The following is a 21656-nucleotide window of genomic DNA, read 5'->3' as shown; positions in this document are numbered from 1 at the left end:
AAAATTGTACAATAAACTGTACCAAAAAATTGTAAAGGGAGAAATTGTGGGAGAAAATATAAATTTGAAGTCTATTAACTAAGTATGGGAAAAATAATCAATTACCGTAAATTAAGTAGAAAACATAGGTTTTCTAAAAAGAATAAGAGCCAGATTCTTTCAAGTAGTTCAAGTATTTCAATAAAAATATATTTAGTATAACAATTACTTCAATAATTAGATCAATACAACTATACAAATATACAATGGTAGAAAAAAACTATTAATTCAATTAGTTCAATAACTAAATTCAAAATTTTCAATTAGGTCGTTGTTTTCTAGAAAGAATTACAAAAAAAATAAAATAAAGTGAGATATGTAAAATTCAATTACTTCATGACTTCGTAGTTTTCTAAGGTTTTCTCTGCTGGGTTTTGTTTTCTAGCTTCTCTTTTGGGTTTGGTGGCCTATTGAGCCTTCTTGTCTGTGTAAGATACCTCCTTTTTGCTTAGATTTTGAATGAAATTTGATTATCAATTGAAGAAATCAGAGGAAGGTAATAAGTTGGGGTTTCCCTATGCATAACTCATGAAGTTGTTAAAGATTTTAGGAAGTTCATAATTGAATCATGGCAAGAAATATCTGTAATTGACAATGCAATGGCAAGTGAGAAAAAAATGAATTACTTCCTCATAGTTTCTTTTTCTTTCTTAAGTTCAGGATGTTGAGTTATTCACATTGTAAAATTTTATTCAAAATTTCTTTTATTTTATAATTGTTTATATTTGGTGAAGATATAAAATTTGAGATTTATCCCTCTATTTATGATGCTTTAGTTTTGTCCCAATCTTTCAAATATATACTTGACAAATGTTTTCTTTTCCTCCCCTTCTTTTGGAAAGATCTGCTAATTTATCCATTTACCTTTTTACTGATCGGGTGCAGGGGCTTTTGAAGTTGCAGCTAGATATGGCTAATTAAAGGAAGGACACCCCAAAAAGGAATGAGGGGTGGTGAGTTTGTTTGGTATTTCTCTGGATACTGCTGAGTGCTAACATCTTTGTGATTCAAACAGCGCACAACTTGGTGCTGAAGCATTCGCTGATGCCCTTCTTGTGGTACCAAAAACTCTATCAGAAAATTCCAGCCTCGACACTCAAGATGTCGTCATTGGGCTCACGGTAATTTTGCTTTTGCAATCCTCCATCACATTTCTCTAACTTCCAGCCCCATTCTTCTGCTTCTTTGTTTTCTGAAATGAGAGTATACGGCATTTATCAGAAGAATGCCTAACCACCTTGATTCCTCACCTCCCTTTTTTTTAGGGAGAGCATGACAATGGGAACATTGTGGGATTGAACCAGCATAGGGATGGAGGGTATTTTTGATAAATACTGTGTCAAACGCCAAATAATAAACTCGGGGTATGGTAACATTGTTTGAAATTCAATCTTTGTTTCTTTATTGTTATGTGCTTCAATTGTGTTCCATACAAGGCTTTGGTTCTCTCTTCGTGGTAGTCACTTATTGGTTAGTGATTTCAATAGTCATGAAATTGAATCCAAGGCAGACTTGCATTATTCTACACAAATTGTCCTTAATGGGTATCACTCTTTTGAAGACAACAGTCCTGGTTGGCCAACCAGGACTGTTGTCATCCATGCTAAACCCATATATCTTTTTGCATGGGTGTGCCTCAATTGAAGAGCTGTAGATGTGTCTTTGAATGTACACTTGGACCAATGATGGTGGGATCAAGTTTTGATCTCAATGGGAACCTCGTCGCCTATGTGAACATTGTTGTATTCCATGTTAAGGTTGTACTTGAATACCACGGTTTCAAGAATTGGGATAAATGATTGTGATTGATCCTGATTCCAATTTATCCAACACATATTTCCACTAAAAAACCTGAGAAAGTTCCTGTTTTTTAATATGATGACCAGCTTTAGGGTTCTTGGGAGTGAACTCCATCGGTGCATGCTGATTAATTCCATACCCGATTTCATGTTTCCGGGTATTTAGGTTTCTCGGAGACTTATAATCCTGCCCTTTTTTTCCCTTTTTTTGGGGTTTGACATAACCCTGCCTTTCTCTGTATTTAAAGTTCCAATGGGAATGGAAACAATGGGTTTCTAGGTGTTTGGCTTGTGGGTGCTTATTTGGACCAGGGCTCGTCTTTTGTATACATAGATCTTCTTACATAGCTGTTCTTTAGTGTCTTTTACATTTTGTTTCTAATAAGAATTGTCCTTTTTGTCGTGCAGGCCTGTTATCGCTTCCCAATTGTCGCTTGTTGATGAAGTAATTCGTGCTGGTCGAAACATGAAGAAGCCAAGCTAGTTTTTTCTTTTGTTTTGGGTTTGGAGATCTGCATTTGGGGTGAATATCTGTTTTGCAAGATCAACATAGCACTTGTTTTTCTACTGATGAACTACTTGAGGGTCTCACATTGCTCAAGTTTTTGGGTGGTGTCATTGATTTTATAAACTTCAGTGTGGACTTCTGATTGTCTTTTGTTGGGTGGTTTTTTTTTTTTTTTTTTTTTTGGGGGGGGGTATGGGGGTGTTTGCTTTAAGTTGCATCTGACTGCTCTCCACATTCCACAAGTTTTGTACTTTTTATTAGGGCACCTGCATAAAGTATGTGTTGATGTTGTTATCCTACCAAAAAAAAAGTTGATGCTGTTAGAAACCGAACCTAATGTGAACATGTAGCTACACATTGGCTACTCCTTATATTGTGAAAACTAGAGTTGTCAAAATGAAGTCTCCAGGATCTCATTTAAAGTAATGGTGGTAGCAGAAAACAAGTTGGTGAGGACAGAATCCCCTGGTGGGATTTGTGAGTTCCATTCCAAACGTTCAGCGCCCAAATGGAGGAGGGGATGAAAACATTTCTTACCATATATATGGGCAATGACATTTAATTAAGAGAGTTCTGGTCCTGTGAGTGGTGCTGCCCTTACCCTAAACCTGTTATCTTCAAGAGATTTTTCTACTCAATGATAACATAATGGCCCCTGAGAAGTTTGTTAGATCTCTTTTCTAATTGGTAATTCTCAAAAGTCTACAATAGATCTTTCTACGGGTTTGAGAGGGACGATGAGATACTGCCTGGTGACATGCTATTTGGTTTTTTCTACTTCACCCACCTGCAGTTGCATATGTTTCCATTCTTGGAAAGACCGTTCGGATTACCCAGTGTTGATAAGAATTCCTACTCGTCCTTCCCTACCAAGTTCCTGCAAAACAGGTGCTTGACCTTTAGGGGGTCGAGGTACGCCTCCGACAAGCAAGTCAATACCAAGGAGATATGATCTCAATTACTCAATAAGAGACTCAAGTAACTCATCATACCGAATATCGATACTTACTTTCTTATGCCTACTTGAGGTGCTTATATAGTTTTAAGTATCACAATTAGATTCGAGAAATATAACTCTAAGAAGAGTTGTTTACCTGACTTATCCTTCTAGGAGATTACCTTTCCGTAGAAGTTTACTTCGTTCAGACTTCTTTGAATCTGGTCGAACCGAACTTATGAAGTGTGTTCGGACCAAACTAAGGGGTCGGACCGAACAAGGCACAGAATTAGACCGGGTTGTGTATGGTGACCATTTTAGTCATTAACACCCAGAAACAAAAAAGAAAGAGAGAGGTCATTTGGTTTCTTTTAGAATGTAATCCCCTCATGTCTGATGGTTGTACTCTTCTGATCCATTACCCATTCCAAATCAAATAGACTTGTGCTATCCTTAAAGACCTTTTTTCCCTATCTAACTTTGAGTACACCACGTGCAATGTATCTTTTTGCCAACAACCCTGGTAAAGCAAGAACTGAGAACCAGTGAGGGTATGATATAGGCATCCTTAAGACCTTTATTTCTCCTGTCTATTACTATTGAGTACCCTCTCTCTCTCTCTCTCTCTCTCTCTCTCTCTCTCTCTCTCTCTCTCCCCCCCCCCCCCCCCCCCCCCCCCCCCCCCCCCCCCCCCCCCCCCCCCCCCCCCCCCCCCCCCCCCCCCCCCCCCCCCCCCCCCCCCCCCCCCCCCCCCCCCCCCCCCCCCCCCCCCCCCCCCCCCCCCCCCCCCCCCCCCCCCCCCCCCCCCCCCCCCCCCCCCCCCCCCCCCCCCCCCCCCCCCCCCCCCCCCCCCCCCCCCCCCCCCCCCCCCCCCCCCCCCCCCCCCCCCCCCCCCCCCCCCCCCCCCCCCGCGGCCCCCCCCCCGTTGGGCTATATGATACAACAATATTTAAGGGCATGTTTGGTTACACGAATTTCGAATCTACGGATTCATGGTTCCAAAAATCAATTGTTTGGTTAGCCTCAAATCTATCAAAATTCATAGAGTTTTGTTGGGTTACTTTGCGTGAATCCGCAAAAAAAAAAATCATCAATTTTATACTTATAATGGAATCCATGGATTTCACCAAATACCCAAGAATGGCTTATTTCACGTTTTTAGGCAAAAAAGTGAAACCCCTAGACTCATGAAATTCAAGGATGTTTTACAACCAAACAGGTATAAATCTCCGAATCATGTATCCAGGGATTTGAAATCTCTGGATTCAAGTAACCAAACAGGCCATAACAGAACCAGGATTTGCCCTGAAACCATCAATAATATTCACATGAGGGCTGGATCACTCAGTTGGTTGATATATTACTTTGTGTGAAAAATGAGACATTTTACCTCAACTAACCCTATGTCTTAAACCCTATCATCCAAGAATCAAAACTTTAGGCGGCCAAAATTCATTTAATTGATCCAAAAGATTCTTAACGTCGGTTTTAATCATGTAGGTCCCAAAATCCTTTGAACGGATGCTGTTTTGTAGCCCTATTCTTTGGATTTTCATAATGAAAGGCAGGGAAAGGCAGGGAAATCAGTCTTCCTCAAGGTTGAACACCAGAGATCAATTCAACTAAAAGTCACATTGATTCTAGAGATTCCAAAATTGGACCCAAATAATAAATATCATGACAAATGTGTTAACAATTTTTCAAAACCAAAAGAGAAATAGGTAGCTTTTGCTTTAGGAAAAACCAAATAAGAGTTTACCCTTGCTGTCTCGGTCACTTTAGGTTTAAGGTCTAAAAAAAAACAGATTTGAGAAACCTTAGGTTTAGGGTTACCTCACTCACTTCCCAAGACAAATAAGCCTGTGTCATGTATGGAAATTAATCAGAATCAATGGTCCGAAAGAGCTGAAAAAGAATTCAACAATGGAAGTTGGAAGACGAAGAAAATTCTGCCAAAAAAAAAAAGCAAGGAAGAAAAATAAAGTGTGTGGGCCCCATCATGATCGATCGCTTTACCTTTCATTGTCTCGACAACAGCTAAGAAGGGCCCACCCTAGTCCATTTCCTCACAAAATAGAAATATTAGGCCAAGAATGGTTGCATCCACATCTACCAACTAAAGCTTCATGATAATGGAGCCCCCATTATCCTCCTCAAGGAAGTCTATTTTTTTGTTGGTGGAGTCTTAAACTTTTTCGATGTTTCCTGGCCATGAAAGAAAAAGAAAACTTTCTTTTAATCTTTTCCTTAGATGCGTTCATTGCAAGACTAGACTTCAAATTTTCTAATTGCAAATTTCAATTGGCAATGATTTTATGCAATGTTTAGGAAGAAGACTTCAACAATAATAATTTGGCTTTGTCTTATTTTCCATGCTTTTAACTTGTGTTTTATAGCTTACCAGGAAGGGGAGGCGGGGATTTGTGTTTTATAACAACAAGACTTTGCATGAAGATTTGGTCAGTTGTCTTTTGGTGGATTTCATCTAACCAAGCAAAGGGGAGAGAAATAAAAGGTGATCTATTTTAAATACTGTTTTTTTAATGTCTCCAATTTCTGAATTGTTGGAAACATTTAGTTGATTCTCAGCAAGTATAGCACCTCTATTTTGCTTATATCAAATAGATGGTCTCCCCCGTCTTCTCCCCTGCCTCACGCACAAGCTTAAAAGTCTTCTCCCCCGTCTCCTACGGCAGCTGAAAAGTCTCTGTTGATTTGCTTTTGACTGCAAGACTACTAAAAGACCATTGACAGCTGAAGTCAATCCAACACATCCTCTTCAATTGTGAGTAGCAGAGGCCGTCTCAAATTTCTCTATAAATTACACATTGGAAGCTGCTTAATACCACACCACCAAACTGCAAACCACAATAGAAGATACTAATGGCTCATCACTCCAGTACTAGTACTACTCCATCCTTGTTATTCTTCTTCCCAACTCTCATAATAGCGTTTCTTATTTGCCTTCTCCTCCTCTTCTCTTCATATGCATTTGCTGCAGGAAGTAGCACATCTTATTTTGTTCAGTCGTCAACCCAAGTTGAGGTTGAGGCTCTTCTCAAATGGGAAGCCACCCTTCAAAACAACTCTCTTGCTGCTCTCGGTTCTTGGAACTTCACTTCCTCATCACCATCATCATCATCGTCCCCATGCAACTGGTTTGGCATAACTTGCAACAAATTTGGACGTGTGGTTGAGATTAACATTTTCCAAACAGAGCTGCAAGGTACGCTTCACAACTTTACCTTCTCTTCCTTTCTTGATCTCCTTCGTCTCAATCTGAGCACCAATTACCTCACTGGACCCATACCCTTGAGTGTTGGTAATCTCACCAAACTCACCCACCTCGATCTCTCCAACAATAGATTTTCTGGTGTTCTACCTCCCACCTTGTCTAATTTGAGTAGCATGCAATGGTTAGACCTTTATGCCAACAAATTCACTGGGACAATACCAATAGAGATGGCAAGCATGAAAAATCTGGTTGAGTTCTCAATAGGATGGAATAACCTAACTGGTGTCATCCCCTTGTCCTTGCTAATTTGAGCAACCTTCAAATTCTATTCCTCCATAACAATGAACTCAATGGTCCAATTCCATCAGAAATTGGAAATATGAAAAATCTTGTTCATTTGGAGCTAGAATACAACAAATTGATTGGTTTCATCCCTCATTCTCTAGCTAATTTAAGTAGACTAGAGGAGCTCCTCTTGTATGAGAATCAATTATCCGGTCTAATTCCTCCAAAAATTGGAGATATGAAAAATCTGATTGACTTGGAACTCTCCAAAAACAAGCTCATTGGCCCAATTCCTCATTCTCTAGGTAATTTGAATAGATTAAAGTACGCTCTACTTGCATGAGAATCAATTATCCCATCCAATTCCTCCAGAAATTGGACATATGAAAAATTTGATTGACTTGGAACTCTCCGTAAACAAACTCATTGGCCTAATTCTTCATTCTCTAGCTAATTTGAATAGACTAGAGTAGCTCTACTTGCATGAGAATCAATTATCCGGTCCAATTCCTCCAAAATTTGGAGATATGGAAAATCTGATTGACTTGGAACTCTCCATAAACAAGGTCATTGGTTCAATTCCTCATTCTCTGGCTAATTTGAGTAGACTAGAGTACCTCTCTTTTAACGATAATCAATTATCGGGAACTTTACCACAACAAATATGTCAAGGAGGATCACTCCAAATGTTATCAGTTTATGATAATAATATTGTTGGTCCCATTCCAGACTTAACAAATTGCACAAGTCTAAGGAGAGTTCTACTTGACAATAACCAATTTTGGGGAAATATAGCTGATAGTTTTGCCGTACATCCACAACTTTATTACATTGATTTGAGTCACAACAAACTATTTGGAGACTTATCACCAAATTGGGGAGAATGCAAAAATCTATTAGTGCTAAAGATTTCTGGAAACAATATTAGTGGGAAGATACCATCTAAGATAGTTCGGTCAACTCAACTAAGACAGCTTGACTTTTCTTTCAACAAAATTGTTGGTGAAATACCAAAGGAAATTGGTAGCCTAGTTGCTTTACTAAGTCTAAGTTTAATTGGAAACCAAATCTCAGGGAATGTACCGATTGAAATTGGCAAATTAGTCAACTTGGAGCATCTAGACCTATCATCAAATAGATTAACCGGATCAATTCCCACACATCTTGGTCAATGTTCAAAATTGTTATCAATAAATTTGAGTTGTAATTCATTGAATGGAAGTATTCCATCTCAAGTTGGTAATCTAGTGTCCTTACAAATTTAGTTGGATCTTAGCCACAACTCATTAGATGGAATGATACCAACAGAACTTGCAAAGCTGAAAATGTTGGAAGTTTTGAATTTATCCCACAATATTATCACAGGCTCTATACCCCCTTCTCTTGAAGAGATGGTTAGCTTGGTATCTCTTGATTTGTCCTATAATCAGTTGAAAGGGATAGTTCCTAACAACAAGGTTTTCCAACATGCTGCTTTGCCACAATCGTTTAGTAACAACAAAGGATTATGTGGTAACTATAGAGGTCTTCTTCCCTGCAATCAATCTCATACAAATGAGGGATATAGTAAAAATAGGCACAAACTCCTCATATCCATGATTGTTTCTTTGATAGGAATTGTATTCCTTGGATTTGCAATTATTGTTGCCGTTTTCTTCTTGAGGAAAAAAGTTCAAAAAAGAAGTGTGGAAGCAATAAGTAGAAATCACGGCAATATATTGTCAATATGGAATTTTGATGGCAAGATTGCTTATGACAACATAATCCAAGCAACGGAGGATTTTGCAGACAAATATTGTGTTGGAACTGGAACCTATGGGAGAGTTTACAAAGCAATCCTACCTACAGGTCATGTAGTAGCCATAAAGAAGTTCCATCCATTGGAAGACGAGGTGATAACTGATGAAAGCTTTGAAAATGAGATGCATGTATTAACAAATATTAGACACCGAAACATTATCAAACTTTACGGGTTCTGTTCACATCCACGATGCATGATTCTTGTTTATGAGTATATGGAAAAAGGAAGCTTGTTATATATCTTGAGCAATGAAGCAAAGGCAATGGAGTTGGATTGGCTGAAAAGAATAAATGTCATTAAAAGTATCATAAATGCATTGTCTTACTTGCATCATGATTGTACTCCACCAATAATTCATCGGGATATTTCAAGCAAAAATATATTGCTTGACTTAGAACTTGAGGCTCGTGTATCCGATTTTGGTATTGCCAAACTCTTTCATCCAAACTCATCCAATTGGACGTCACTTAAAGGAACTTATGGATATATTGCTCCAGGTATTTTAATTTATGTTTGATCTTCATTATACTTTTATTGTCATTTTAACTTTCTAGGCTTTCTTCATTTGCACTATGATATTTAAGACAGGGTTTTTTTTTTTTTTTTTTTTTTTTTTTTTTTTTTATTTTTTTATTGAAAAAAATAAAAAAAAAAATTTTTAATTTTAAAAATTCTTTTTGAATTTTGGGAATTTTTATGTTTTATCATTTAAAAATTTAGGGCAAATAGTTGCCGGTTGCAGTGACTTCATATCTTGAATAAAGGGGATAATTTTTTTCCCTTTTTTTTTTTTTTTTTCTTCCCCGCTTTCAAAATTACTAATCCACCTTAATGGCTATTTTTGCCCCCCCCCGGTGGGTTCCGTTTTTTTTCCCGGGGCCTTTTTTTTTTCCTCCCTCCCTTGAAGTACTTGTCCACATTAATTTTTTTTTTTGTGGGGTTGGGTTTTTTTGGGGGGAAAAATATTTTTTTTTTTTTTTAAAAAAAAAAAAACCCAAATAAGAAGAATGGATAAAATAGAACTAAAAAACGATGGAATCAAATTCAACTTAAATGTCATACATCTCAAATATTTTCAAAATAAATGAAGTTAGATTTGAATTTTAATGTATAATTGACATTTAATTTGGTAGGGCTCTTTTGTTCTAATTTTGAAGGGCAAATTAGACATTACATATCAAATTAGCGGCAACTAACCCGGGGGGGGCAACTCCGTATGGAGAGGGGGTTTTAGTAATAAAATCAAACTTACAGGGGGCAACAATAATTATCCCAAAAAATCAATTATATGGAATTTGCCCTTTTTATAAAAAAATTTAATTTAGTTCATTTTAATCCTAATTATTTTAGAATTGTCATCTTGTATTGTATGTTATGAAGTCTATACTACATAATAAATTCTTAAAGCATTTTGAATAAATAAAATAAATTACATTTTTTTTATTGAATTCATGCACTATATAAATTAGGATGGGTACAAATGTTATATTTGATTAAGTAATTCAATTAAAAAATAAATAAATAAATGAGTAAAAAAATTTATTGAAAACTTTAAAAGAAAAATGAAATATAAAGGGGGGATTGGGAAGTAAAAAGAAGTCCTATCATATTAGAGTTACTCATTTGGAGTAAAAAGATGCCCTACCACATTTCATAATCTACTATATTATACTTCATAATTAATTGTTTTTCTCTTCAACTTTTGGATAGAAATAACTATCTCTAAAACTAGTATATTTTCTTATTGAATTATAAGTAAGTTACAATAATTATATTATTTTTGAAAGTCTAAAGCTTTAGTTTATGAATCACTTAATATCATAAAGTATTTTATAGAATTCGAATAAAGTTAAGTCTTGGATGGTTAGTAGAATCCTCATACCATGTGAGATATGACTTTTACCATGTTGATCCAAAATGCATTATTGTCATTGTAATTTCTTTCATGCATAAAACCAAATTTATTAATAAAAAAAAATCCAAATCTTATATCTAATAGAGATGATAAAGACATTTAAACTAAAAATTTTCACAAGAATAAGCATTGATATAGACAACTTAATCATAATTTTTATCATTTTTAAAAGATAATAATTTTTAGGTCATATCAAAAGAGTTGTTTAAAGCAAGCTCTAATTTTTGCCAAATGGCATGCTAAATGGAGCCATTAATTTTGTGGACTATTTGACTACTACTTTACTATTTTTTGAAATTTCATTTTCATTCATAATGAAAAATTTGTCACTATGAATAGTTGGGAAACAATGTTTTACCTATTAGAATCATGTATAATATATTAAAATTATTGAATAGTATGAACAAATTTCTTTCAAAGCCATAAATCACATGTTTTTGCCATACACCCTATTGGATTGACTTCAATTTGATATATAGATTCCCCCAATTAATAAATAAAATAAAGTTTTGTAAAAAAATTTAACTGATCATTGAAGAGTTGGCCCATTAGGCATTGGCAATGATCAACATCTTAATGTAGAGGTCAGGGTTCAATTCTACTTTGTGGTATATTTAAATTATATATAGAAGTTATCCTGAGAATATAGTCGAGATGCTCATAAGCTAGCCCAGATGAACCTAAGAATTTTTCAAAAAAAAATTACTAAAACATAAACTATTACATCTCTTTTTAGTATTATTTTCAAATGGCCAAATTACCTTTTGTTTTTACCTCTTGTAATCTATTAAAGCAATTTTCTTCTTCTAGTACTAGTTTTTTTTTTTTCTCTCCCTCTCTCTATTCTCCCTATTTATAAGAACATATTATACATGATTACGTGCATTTTTTACTTCCCCCTCTTTTGTATAGATTTTTTATTATGAAATTTTTTATTCATATTTTCATTTCTCCTTTGGTGGAAATTAAAAAAATTTAAAAAAATCATATTATCATGTTTAATGGATTATGATAAAAGTGGGAGGAAAAAATAAATAATAAATACATCTAATTACATTTAATGGATTTCTATACAAAGGGAGAAAAAGTTAAGAAGAAATAAATATATTTGTGAAAGAAGAAAAAAAATTAAAAAAAAAATGTTGAGCAATACGTGGACTACTTAAATATGGATTAACAAAATGTAAATAACTAAAAAATTGAGTCATAATTGTCAACTAATAAGTCTACACTATTCTCTTTAAAAAAGGGTGAACCCGGTACCAAAGGCTTCCACACAAACAGAGTTCGGGAGGTTGGGGGCAGTTTTCCTACATAGTCTTACCCCATAAATTGTTGTTGGGAGGCTATTTCGATGCCTAGACCATTCTCTTTTATATATAAAATTTAAAATATATAGATAATTTGTTGTTTTTTCTATTGTAAAAATTATTTGTTGTCTTGTTTATACATTTGCAATAAGGCTTTTTTTTTCTCTTGCAGAGCTTGCTTATACCATGACATTAACTACTAAGTGTGACGTATATAGTTTTGGAGTAGTAGCATTGGAAATAATTATGGGAAGTCATCCAATGGAATTTATCTCTTCATTAACATCACCAATTGGTCAAAAGACTCTATTACAAGACATATTAGACTCACGCCTCACTTTTCCATCAAGTCAGAATATTGCAAAGGATCTCATTTCTATTGTGAGAATAGCAATTGCATGCCTTTGCAGTAATCCACAATCTCGTCCAACTATGCATCATGTATCAAAAGAGCTACTTTTTTTCCGACCAACATTTGTGGAGCATTTTCAGTCTATTACTATAGGTGACTTGAGTAATGTCGAAGAGTCATTCGACTAATGGGAGTTAAAGAAATTCATTTGAGAGCTAAAAGCAATCAAGGTCAACTTTCTACCAATTTACGGTATTTAATTTCAATCAGTTTTCAAGAATATATCTTCATTTCTTTTCTGCATCTTATAGGTTTTGAATGATTGAAGTTTCCACTTTAAACAATAAAGTGATTTTTACTTTTCCATCAAAGGTGAATAGATGATGTTGTTGAAATCATGATATCATATTTTGTTTATGAGTATGAATCTAAAGGAGGACATTGATATGTAGTGACATTGTTGCATTATGTCTTAGAGGTAAGCTTTTGTGTGGTAAACTATATAAATGGTTAAGTGTTTTTTTCTTCTATGGATGAACTGTTGACATCTATTCTAATGTAAATAGAGAGCACAACCTAGTGGTCCCAATACTCCAATAAGAAATTCTAAGCTTGACACTCGAAGATTGTGATCCTGGAACTCACGGTAAATTCTTTGCAAGAATCCTGCATCGCAACTCCTCCCTCTATAATCTTCTCTTCGTCTTCTTCTTTTCTTCTTCCTCCTTTTCTTTTGAAGCAGCAAACTACAAAGACCCTTAGAGCAGAACATTTTTTACAATTACTCTTCCAAGGGCCAGATCATAAGCTCAGGGTATGGTGATACTCTCTACTTGAAACTCAAAAACTTTATTCTTTGTTATTATATAGTCCGGAAGTGTTCCTTGCAGGGCTTTTGTGCTCTCTTCATGAAACTCCTTTTTGAATGTACGTCTTAGTTAATGAGTTGGGTTGTCATGACAGCCTTGGACTTTTCACACACTATCATAATCGATGCACAACCATACTTTGTATCTCAATGAGCATGGCTCATTTGAAGACAAGGTTCTTGGAGACCAATTGTGTCCACACTAACCACTTACATCCTAAATTTCATGCTTTATAATTGTCTTCATGGTACTTGGAGACTAATTCCATTGGTTTTAACTATAAACCCTGTCATGAGTGTGTTCGAAGGTCCAGGAATGGAAACAGTGTGTGTGGCTAGTGGATTGTTATTTGGGCCAAGAAATGGGTTTTGTGCACATAGATCCCAAAGTGTTGCTGTTGAGTGTCTTTTACAATGTATTCCTAACAAACATTTCTTTTTTGCAAGCATGTTATCGCTTCCCAATCGTTACTGAACAACTGGGGCAATGGTGGGATCAAATTCTAAATTCATCGGAAATTTGATTGCCTCGGTAAACACTAGTGCATTCCATATCAACACCATCCTTTGAGACTAGAATGGCTGCTGTACACCGAAACCCCCCTAAATTTTGCTCTTTTTGGATCTAAAGACCGATTCTGAGGTTCTTGGAGACATCATTGATTCCACGTTTTAGAACCCTATCTTCAGTTACACTAATGCTCTTTAGTGTTTTTGCAATATATTTTTAACCCACATTAACCCTTTTGTTGCGCAGGTCTGCTCTAGCTTCCTGTTGTTGCTTGTTAAAGGTAACTCATGCTGGTTGAATTACAAGGGTGTCATGCTAGTTCCTCACTCCTACTTTGGGTTTTGAGCTCTATGCTTCGGGGAAATGTTTGTTTTGTAAGATGGGTATTGCACTTGTTTTTGGCTGATGTGTTACTTGAGAGATTGTATGCATTACTCTTGAGTGGTTTCACCGATATTGTATACTTACTGAACGGTTTATTCATGAAGGAAACAAATGTAGGCTTCTGAACTTTAATTACTTATTCAAGGGTTGTTAAGTGAATTACTCTAATTTCACTCCTGCCCTTTCCAAAAGGTTTGTACAGTTATCAGTGGACCTACAATCGATAAATCGAGCCTATTACAGCAAGATTCATTAGAACCTAGATTATCAGAACAGACACAAAAATGACAGAATTACGACCAACACTTGTATATCCACAAGTTTTCTTTTCTGTAGTTTATTCTATCTCAATTATCTCTATGAAAAAATGGAAACTGGAACAGTAACTTACAAAGAATACAAAGTCATAGAAACATTTGCAGACAATTAAACAGGAGTATTATTCACTACAACAAGTATAGACTTGATAGTCAATGGCCACTGATACCGTAAGGCAGCTAATAAATGTAACAAGGGCTCTTCGGCATCATCTGGTGGTAATTATGCAAAGAAAATGAACATCGTGATTGGAGAAACAGAAAACACTTTTGAGTATCTCAAAGACATGCTTTATTGTTCACAATCATTTGCCTTCCTGTTGAAGAGTGTAGTCTTTCTTCATCTCTTCCAATACAAGGTCACTGGTGCTGCCAAATGGAAAAACAAATTCATAGAACAACTTGTATCAATAAATGATAAATTCAATGGAAACACATATATTCATACTCCATTGACTAGATGGAAGTTGGACCAACTGACATCAAAGAATCAGCAAATTGATTTGTTGTTAGGGATGAAATGTCACTCAAACCAAGAGCTGGCTCTCTCCAAAAAACATTAGGGCACCACCTTTGACTGGACATCAATAGGTAAAGCACTGTTTTAGTGCAGACTAACTACCAAATTAAGGCGAACATGGAATACTATATATCCCCCCCCACCCCACCCCACCACCCAACAACAGAAAAGGAAGAAAAAAGAAGAAGCTAGCTCTCTCCAAAAAGCATTAGGCGCGCCGCCTTTGACTGGACATTCATGGGTAAAGCACTGTTTTAGTGCAGACTAGCTACCAAATTAAGGTGAACTTCCAATACTATATATTCCCTCCCCCCCCCCCCCCCCCCAAACCCCAAACCCCCACCCAAATTATCTCACCTAAATTGGTAGACCTTCTTTGAAGCAGAGTCTACATCCTTAGACTACTGATAGCCACATAAATCAACTACAAGAATTACATAGCTAAATTGCATAAGCTGGAAAAAAATTTGGGGTCAAAGTGTAAGATCGAATTCTAGATAATCAAAAATGGGGTTTCGAAAATGGTTTTTATAAAATGATATCCATAAATGGAACAAGATAAAGAAAAGTATTGTCAACTTCCAGTCAGATTTACTTCATCAGGAAGCAACTCTAAATTACTATAATATTGTTATTCAATATTTTTTTATGAAAATATCAACTTATGTGTGAGGTCTTTTCATGATTTTGACTCCATCCAGTGGACTAGTAATGCTTTAATTAGATCCAATGAACCATACTGAAAAAGGGCCAAAAAATATCTCTAGCAAATGAGGACACCGTGTTAAATTAGAACAATGTGACTTGAACAAACTACAACCAAGCACTTCTTTTTCTCCCCGTGAGAATCCAAAGATACCCTACAGACCCTACAGGATAAAAAATAATCAAAAATTTTCAAACTTCCAATATATGACTCAAGTCAGCCTATACCCAACTAAATAGAATCATCCTTACCCCTAGCTCTACAAAAGCTCATAGTGACACCCTTGCCTAGCGCCATTCTCAAACCCAACAGCTCATGGCTGAGTGGTCTGAATAATGAACTCAGATCAAGTTTATCATTTCACAGGCAATCCAACCCACTAATCCATTCTATCAAGTATTCAATTGAGTAAGTAGAAACTAACAAGCAGGAACTTCAACAGAGTGTTTTCTCGGTAAAGAAAACCAGCCACATTTGATTAAGCTAAAATTTCTTGCATACCTTTGTCAACCCTAGAGTAGAAGGTGATTCAATTTTAAACTAATTGTGATGGTCAGATTTGAAAATATTAGCATTATTCCCAATCTGCCCCTATTTTCCACTAAACCTGCAAGTAGACCTTCAACCCCACATCCAATCTGATTTTTAGCCTGATTAACCCACTAAAATCAGAATACGACACCACCCAATTGGACTAAAACTTTAGGATAGTTTCACCCTTGCATTAACTATACTCAGAAATCATTATTTTCCCATCCATCCAATTAATTTCCATCATAAGAAACCATCCAAACCTGAACCTCCCTTTGAATGAAAGATCTGGTTAATTGTTATCAGGTACAGATTAGTTGTCATCAATCCGGTATCACCATCAAGTAGCATCACAGGATGGCAAAGGAAGGCTGTTCAAGATCTCCACCTCTACCTGACCATATGACAAAGGTAATGGGCATATTTGGTAATAGCCTATTTCTATGTATTTACTTATGCAACTCACACCATTCGAAGCTCTCTAGGCTCCATGAGACCTTTAATATAGTTTTTACAACTTGCTATGTAATTTGGCAAGCAAGGAACCAAGCTCGGTTCCAACACCATAAACCTAATCCCACTGCTTTAATTCATAGAATTGTTTAATGATCATCCACATAGATTCATGCATTATGCCCAAAGGACTCCGATCCTAATACCATATCTTATCCATCAATACCAAACCATAGGGAACTCATTGGGATGACGGATTTTAATACTTTTCTGGTTATTGCAGGTGTAAATGCTGTTGGTGATCGGCCTAGCAAATGGATATCTGGGCTTTTTTCAAGGGGAAATTGCTATGCCATACACAAAGGAGAAACATCTTTTTTGGAGCAATTGGATATTCTCATCATAGAGCTGTACCAGGGAATTCGAACTGCTCAGTTTTTGGGACTTCATGTCCAGTTTCTTCTCTGATTTCAGCTTTTGGGGTCGATTTTTGTTCACACAGAGGGTGTTGGCCTCTGCACTTAGTATCTTTATTCTTACCTATTATAGATTGGATTTCAAGTTCTGAGTCTAGGATAGAGTTCACGGAAAGCCCTCTCTGACTCGGTATCTTTTATATTTGCAAATGGAACAGTAACCTTGTTTTGTTAATTTATTTATTTTCATCAAAAACATTGGTCTTGTCCTCCCCACCACTCTAGGATTGGGCCCCAGCCCATGATATCCTTTTCAAACTACTAAACCAACATCATTTTAGTCCTGACTTTACCTTTTTTAGTTCTCCATCAAATTGAATTTGGTTGCTCTTCCTTTCCAATGCATCCATAGGCACCTCAAGCCGCTCTAACGAAGCTTGTCTTGAATCATTGCAACTCCTAATTCTGCTCTAGTACAATCATTCCTTACCCGATCTCTCATGGTATTGCCGCACATCCTCCTCAACATCCTCATTTCCACTACACTCATCTCTTTTCCTAGGTGTATTCTATGGGCCTAGAATAGATCAATTAATCAGTTTAATTTTCATTTAAAGGTTGAACTAGGTTGGTTCTGGTTCAATTCAAGCCATCATTTATTTAATTTATTTAGAGAGCATAGATCACTTAAATGTCATATCACTAAAGGTAAATATCATTAGAGGCCATGTGCTATGTTTTAGTCAGACTTTATATTACTTTTGGATTAGGACGTTGTAATTAGCTTTCAGCAGCGACCCACAAATCCCCAAAAAAAAATCATTAATACCTCATCGTGGAAGAGTAAAATTAAACAAAGTAATATCAAATTGCTTAGCAAAGCTGCTGCTGCCTCTCTCATCCGCATGAGAACCTGTTTAGGGTTTGAAATCTAGGCTAAGGCTTGTTGTTTAAAGTCTAGCACCTGAACGAACTGCAGAATCAGCAATCCATCTTCATCAGACAAGCTGCTGCACCAAAGATCCCATTAACAGTGAGATTAGCTTGCATTTCTTTTCTTTTTCTTGGTCATCCAAGAAATCCTCCATCAAGCTCCATTTGAAAAACCAGACTAGCAGATACCTTTCCCCATTAAACCAGCCATTAGTTAACCATAGAATTTACCCAACAGCTCACTCTCATTATGCCCTTCAATTGATCCACAGTTGCAGTGCCATCATCCATCAAAAGCCAAGATTTTACCCTTCTTTCTTGGATCAAGTATTTTAGAAGTCCTACCCAAGAAATCACAACTATCCCCATCTATGCATTGGATCCCCATGAACCTTTAGACATCATCACCCCCATATACCCTACCTAGAATCCTTTCAAATTTCAAGTCAATCAACCAATTCGATCCTTGGAAAATTGATAACCAAAATTTTATCCCTAAAATCCTGAGTGACCCAAGAAACATTTCTCCGATTATCAAAATTGCTTCAAACTTGAGACACTCCTGTGTTACCCTATCCCTCACACGCCCTCCAAATCCTAACTCAAATAAACCTTCCAAAACCCTTTTTGTTTGACCCCCTAGCAAAACCCTCCTTCCCTAAAATTAATTTCTCAAGCAACCCATATTTTTCCAAAGTTTGAGTTGTTTCTTACAAGATCTTGGCTATTGGCCCTAAATCCTATTGAGGCTACATCAAGGTCAAGCATGAACTCAAGGACACTGGTAAGAACGACCTCAGTTGTTTTATGACTGCTTGGCAGCATCCGATGATTACTTTGATTGGTTAGGAATATCTAAGACCACGAATAACTCACACACACTAGGCTAGTTGGTGCAGCACATGAATGAAGAGAACAAGTTTTTGGGAGAAGATCAAAGAAAATCTGGGGACAAGTAGTTGCCATCTACTTTCATAGTTCAGTTACAGCACAAGTTAAATTCTCTCATCGAGGAAGTTTATCAGTTGCACAGTATATGGCATACTTTGAATCTCCTCCCACACAGGCATAAGAGAGAATGACATAAATGGGACTATCTTTATTTTGATTGGGATTATGGGTTGATATCAATAAGGCTTTTGGTGTCACATACGTGGTAAATGTTTGAGATTGTCTTGAGAAAACTCTACATGCAGAGGGTTATTAGAACCTACTGCTAGAAGGCTTGGCTCTCAAGCCGGGAAAACACAAATTCTTCCAGTACCTAAACCTACTTCTGCAGCTCTAGTCAGACCACTGCTTGATGTGGACACAGTGACCCCCTTAGCCGAACCCTCTAAGATGAGGCATTTTGGTCACTTTAGCGCTAATTTAGTGGCCAGTTTTTATTTTCAGAATTTTATCTCAATTTTTTTTGAGGAGTTTCAGTCAGTTAGGAAGTCCAATTTGAGTTGTGTTTGAGTTGGTTAAGTTGTGGATGAGGTAAGACCTCTTGTACAAAGAGGGTTTCTATCTTTTAGGAGTGTTCTTTTGATTAGAGTTTGTTTTGAGTTAGTTATTGAGTCCTTGGTTATCTCGAACTTTAGAACATGTGCCATTAGAGTTTTTATTAAAATATAATTCAGGCACTGTGTTTATTAGAGTTTTAGACAGAGTTTTATCTTCAGCATGTGTCTTTTTTAGATTCCAATTCAAGAGTCCAGATTACATGATGGGATCCTAGTTTGTTAAGGAATCCCACTTAGTGTTAAGAGTCTTTTAGTAGGCTATAAATAAGCCTATTCTTCTTTGAAATTCCTTAAGTTTGACTAAATAAAATTAAGTCTTCGTAGAACACAAGGTCGTGGTTCTCTTTGGGAGGGCCACGGCAGACTTTAAAGATTTTTTTAACTACAATCAGCAGCTAACCTCCATTTACAGCAGCCATTAGTCCTTTTACAGAAGTTCCTAACAAGTATGTGAATCCCCAGCCCCATTCCCTCTTCTTCTCTACCCACGCAAGCATCCCCTACCCCTGCCCTTCATCTCCAGCCCCTCTCCTGTCCTGCGCACCTGGGTAATCCCCACCCTTTTGCTGATGCATCTCAACAGCAGCCTCCCCCCACCCCCTACGACTTCCATGTTCATCCCCCCTAACCCCTGCAACACCTCCCACCCCCTCCCCCACCTTCCTCCTACCCTACAGCTCCCCCATTCTCCCCCTCTACACTCTAGAATAACCTTTGTCTTTGCTGGAATTCTGTGCAGCCTACAGGAAATTCCACTACTACCCTTAACCCTAAAACTGGGTTCACATCAATAGGAATCAGAGCTGCAATTTCCAGCGACCCAAACACCATCTTAGATATATCCATCATAGCCAATCTCATGGAAGAGTTCGCAATCAGTCCCAGTATTGAAGGTTACTTTTAAGTATGGACCATCAATGAATTTTCTCTCCAAATTTCTTTTAATTGAACCTGAAAATGAAGACAGGAGAAGGAATAGTTTGTTCTACACTTACTAAAGGTTGGAAAAATCACATGTAGAGTTATCATTGACAATGGGTGAAGTGCTAACATGGTGTCTGAGCTTTCTATTTAGAGGTCCAAGCTTCCAGTAGTAGAACACCCCAACCCATATCAAGTGAGACTTCTCAACAATGAGATTCTTGAGGTAAAGTTCAGATGTTTGGTACCTATTAATCTTCACCATTATTCTGGAGAAGTGTGGTGTGATGTAGTTCCCCTACAAGTGATAGATGTAATTTTGGATAGACCTTGGCTTTATGATAATGATGTAAAAATCCATGGGTGGGAAAATACTTGTTAACTTTAGGCATAAGAGGAAAAATATTGTATTACTTCCCTCAAATCTGCAAGAGGAAGGTAGAAACAGAGGTGTATAAAGTCCAGTGCCGAGCTAAGTCCTAGCCCTACATCTCAAAAATTGAAGGATCCACTTCAGAAGTTCAGCCTGAAGTCAAATCCCTTCCAGTCCAGGAGAAGTTAAAGCCAGAAGATCCAATTGAGGAAGTTCCACAAATAGAGGGCAGCAACCTGACTGACTACATAGGGTAAGCCGAATCCTCTTCTTTAGACATAAGGTCATCTTCGCCAAGTCAGAAGCTTCCTCCAAAGAGTGTGCCAGGAAAAATTGACAAAAGTACCCTATGAGTGGAAGATCACCTAGCTAGAGAGTCTTATCAAAGAAGGGGAGTTGCTCTTGACATAGAGGCCCCATGGGCACCACTAGAGGCAAGCCCTAGAGGATTCCATCATTGAGGTACCCACTCCACTAGAGGTTCCTTATGCTCTTGACACTAAAGGGAGAGAGTTGCTGCCCAACAAACATCAGGACCACACCAGCCCCTATTCCATGCAAGACTGGACCCCCTATGGTCTCAAAATTTTATTTGGAGTACCAACAAGTAAGGATGAAACACACTCCAAGGCCTCTAGGATTGAAGACTTCATCCTTCATCCTCACCACTCCTGTCATACCAGGTTTCATCTTGGAACTAGCAACCAAATATTTACTACTTCCTCCCCACTACAAGATGTGAGGATGAGTCCACATCAAGGATTTTCGAAGCATTAAACTAGGAACATTTGTTCAGCACATTCATTAGGAAATGAATGCTTTAACAAGTGGGAGAACTGATCTAAACACAGTGACCCCCCAGCCGAACCATAAAGTGGGCCCCAAGGCCCACCCAAGCAGGCTGGCCAAACCCTCTAGGAGGGGTGATTTGGTCACTTTAGCCCTTATTTAGTGGTGGTTTTTATTTTCAGAATTTTATCTTTATTTCTTGAAGAGTCACACTTAGTCAGGAAGTCTAGTTTGAATTGTATATG

General features: G+C 37.1%; 1 protein-coding gene, 1 long non-coding RNA gene and 1 pseudogene across 3 annotated transcripts in view; 2 read left to right on the top strand and 1 right to left on the bottom strand.

Moving 5' to 3' along the window:
- The first annotated feature begins 1059 nt into the window (after window positions 1–1059).
- LOC149012478 (uncharacterized) lies at window positions 1060–3038 on the top strand. The gene is made up of 3 exons (XR_016174086.1): window positions 1060–1160; window positions 1305–1403; window positions 2247–3038. It is a non-coding gene; the product is annotated as an uncharacterized LOC149012478 (long non-coding RNA).
- Window positions 3039–5477: 2439 nt separating this feature from the next.
- LOC149012477 (uncharacterized) lies at window positions 5478–12405 on the top strand (annotated as a pseudogene). The gene is made up of 2 exons (XR_016174145.1): window positions 5478–9101; window positions 12002–12405. The product of XR_016174145.1 is annotated as an uncharacterized LOC149012477 (transcript).
- Window positions 12406–14217: 1812 nt separating this feature from the next.
- The window catches only part of LOC149012476 (Cytochrome c oxidase biogenesis protein Cmc1-like protein), a 29738-nt gene continuing 22299 nt past the window's right edge, over window positions 14218–21656 (bottom strand). Inside the window, exon 3 of the mRNA XM_089160256.1 lies at window positions 14218–14630. Coding sequence (XP_089016382.1) covers window positions 14567–14630 — 64 coding nt within the window. The 3' untranslated portion in view covers window positions 14218–14566. The remainder of the gene's footprint in view (window positions 14631–21656) is intronic.

The sequence above is a fragment of the Hakea prostrata genome, chromosome 6, assembly GCF_041222555.1.
Source record: "Hakea prostrata isolate BN-2017 chromosome 6, UWA_Hpros_2, whole genome shotgun sequence".
Lineage (NCBI taxonomy): Eukaryota > Viridiplantae > Streptophyta > Magnoliopsida > Proteales > Proteaceae > Hakea > Hakea prostrata.
The sequence above is the reverse complement of the archived record's forward strand: the minus strand, read 5'-3'. Positions and strand labels throughout refer to the sequence as shown.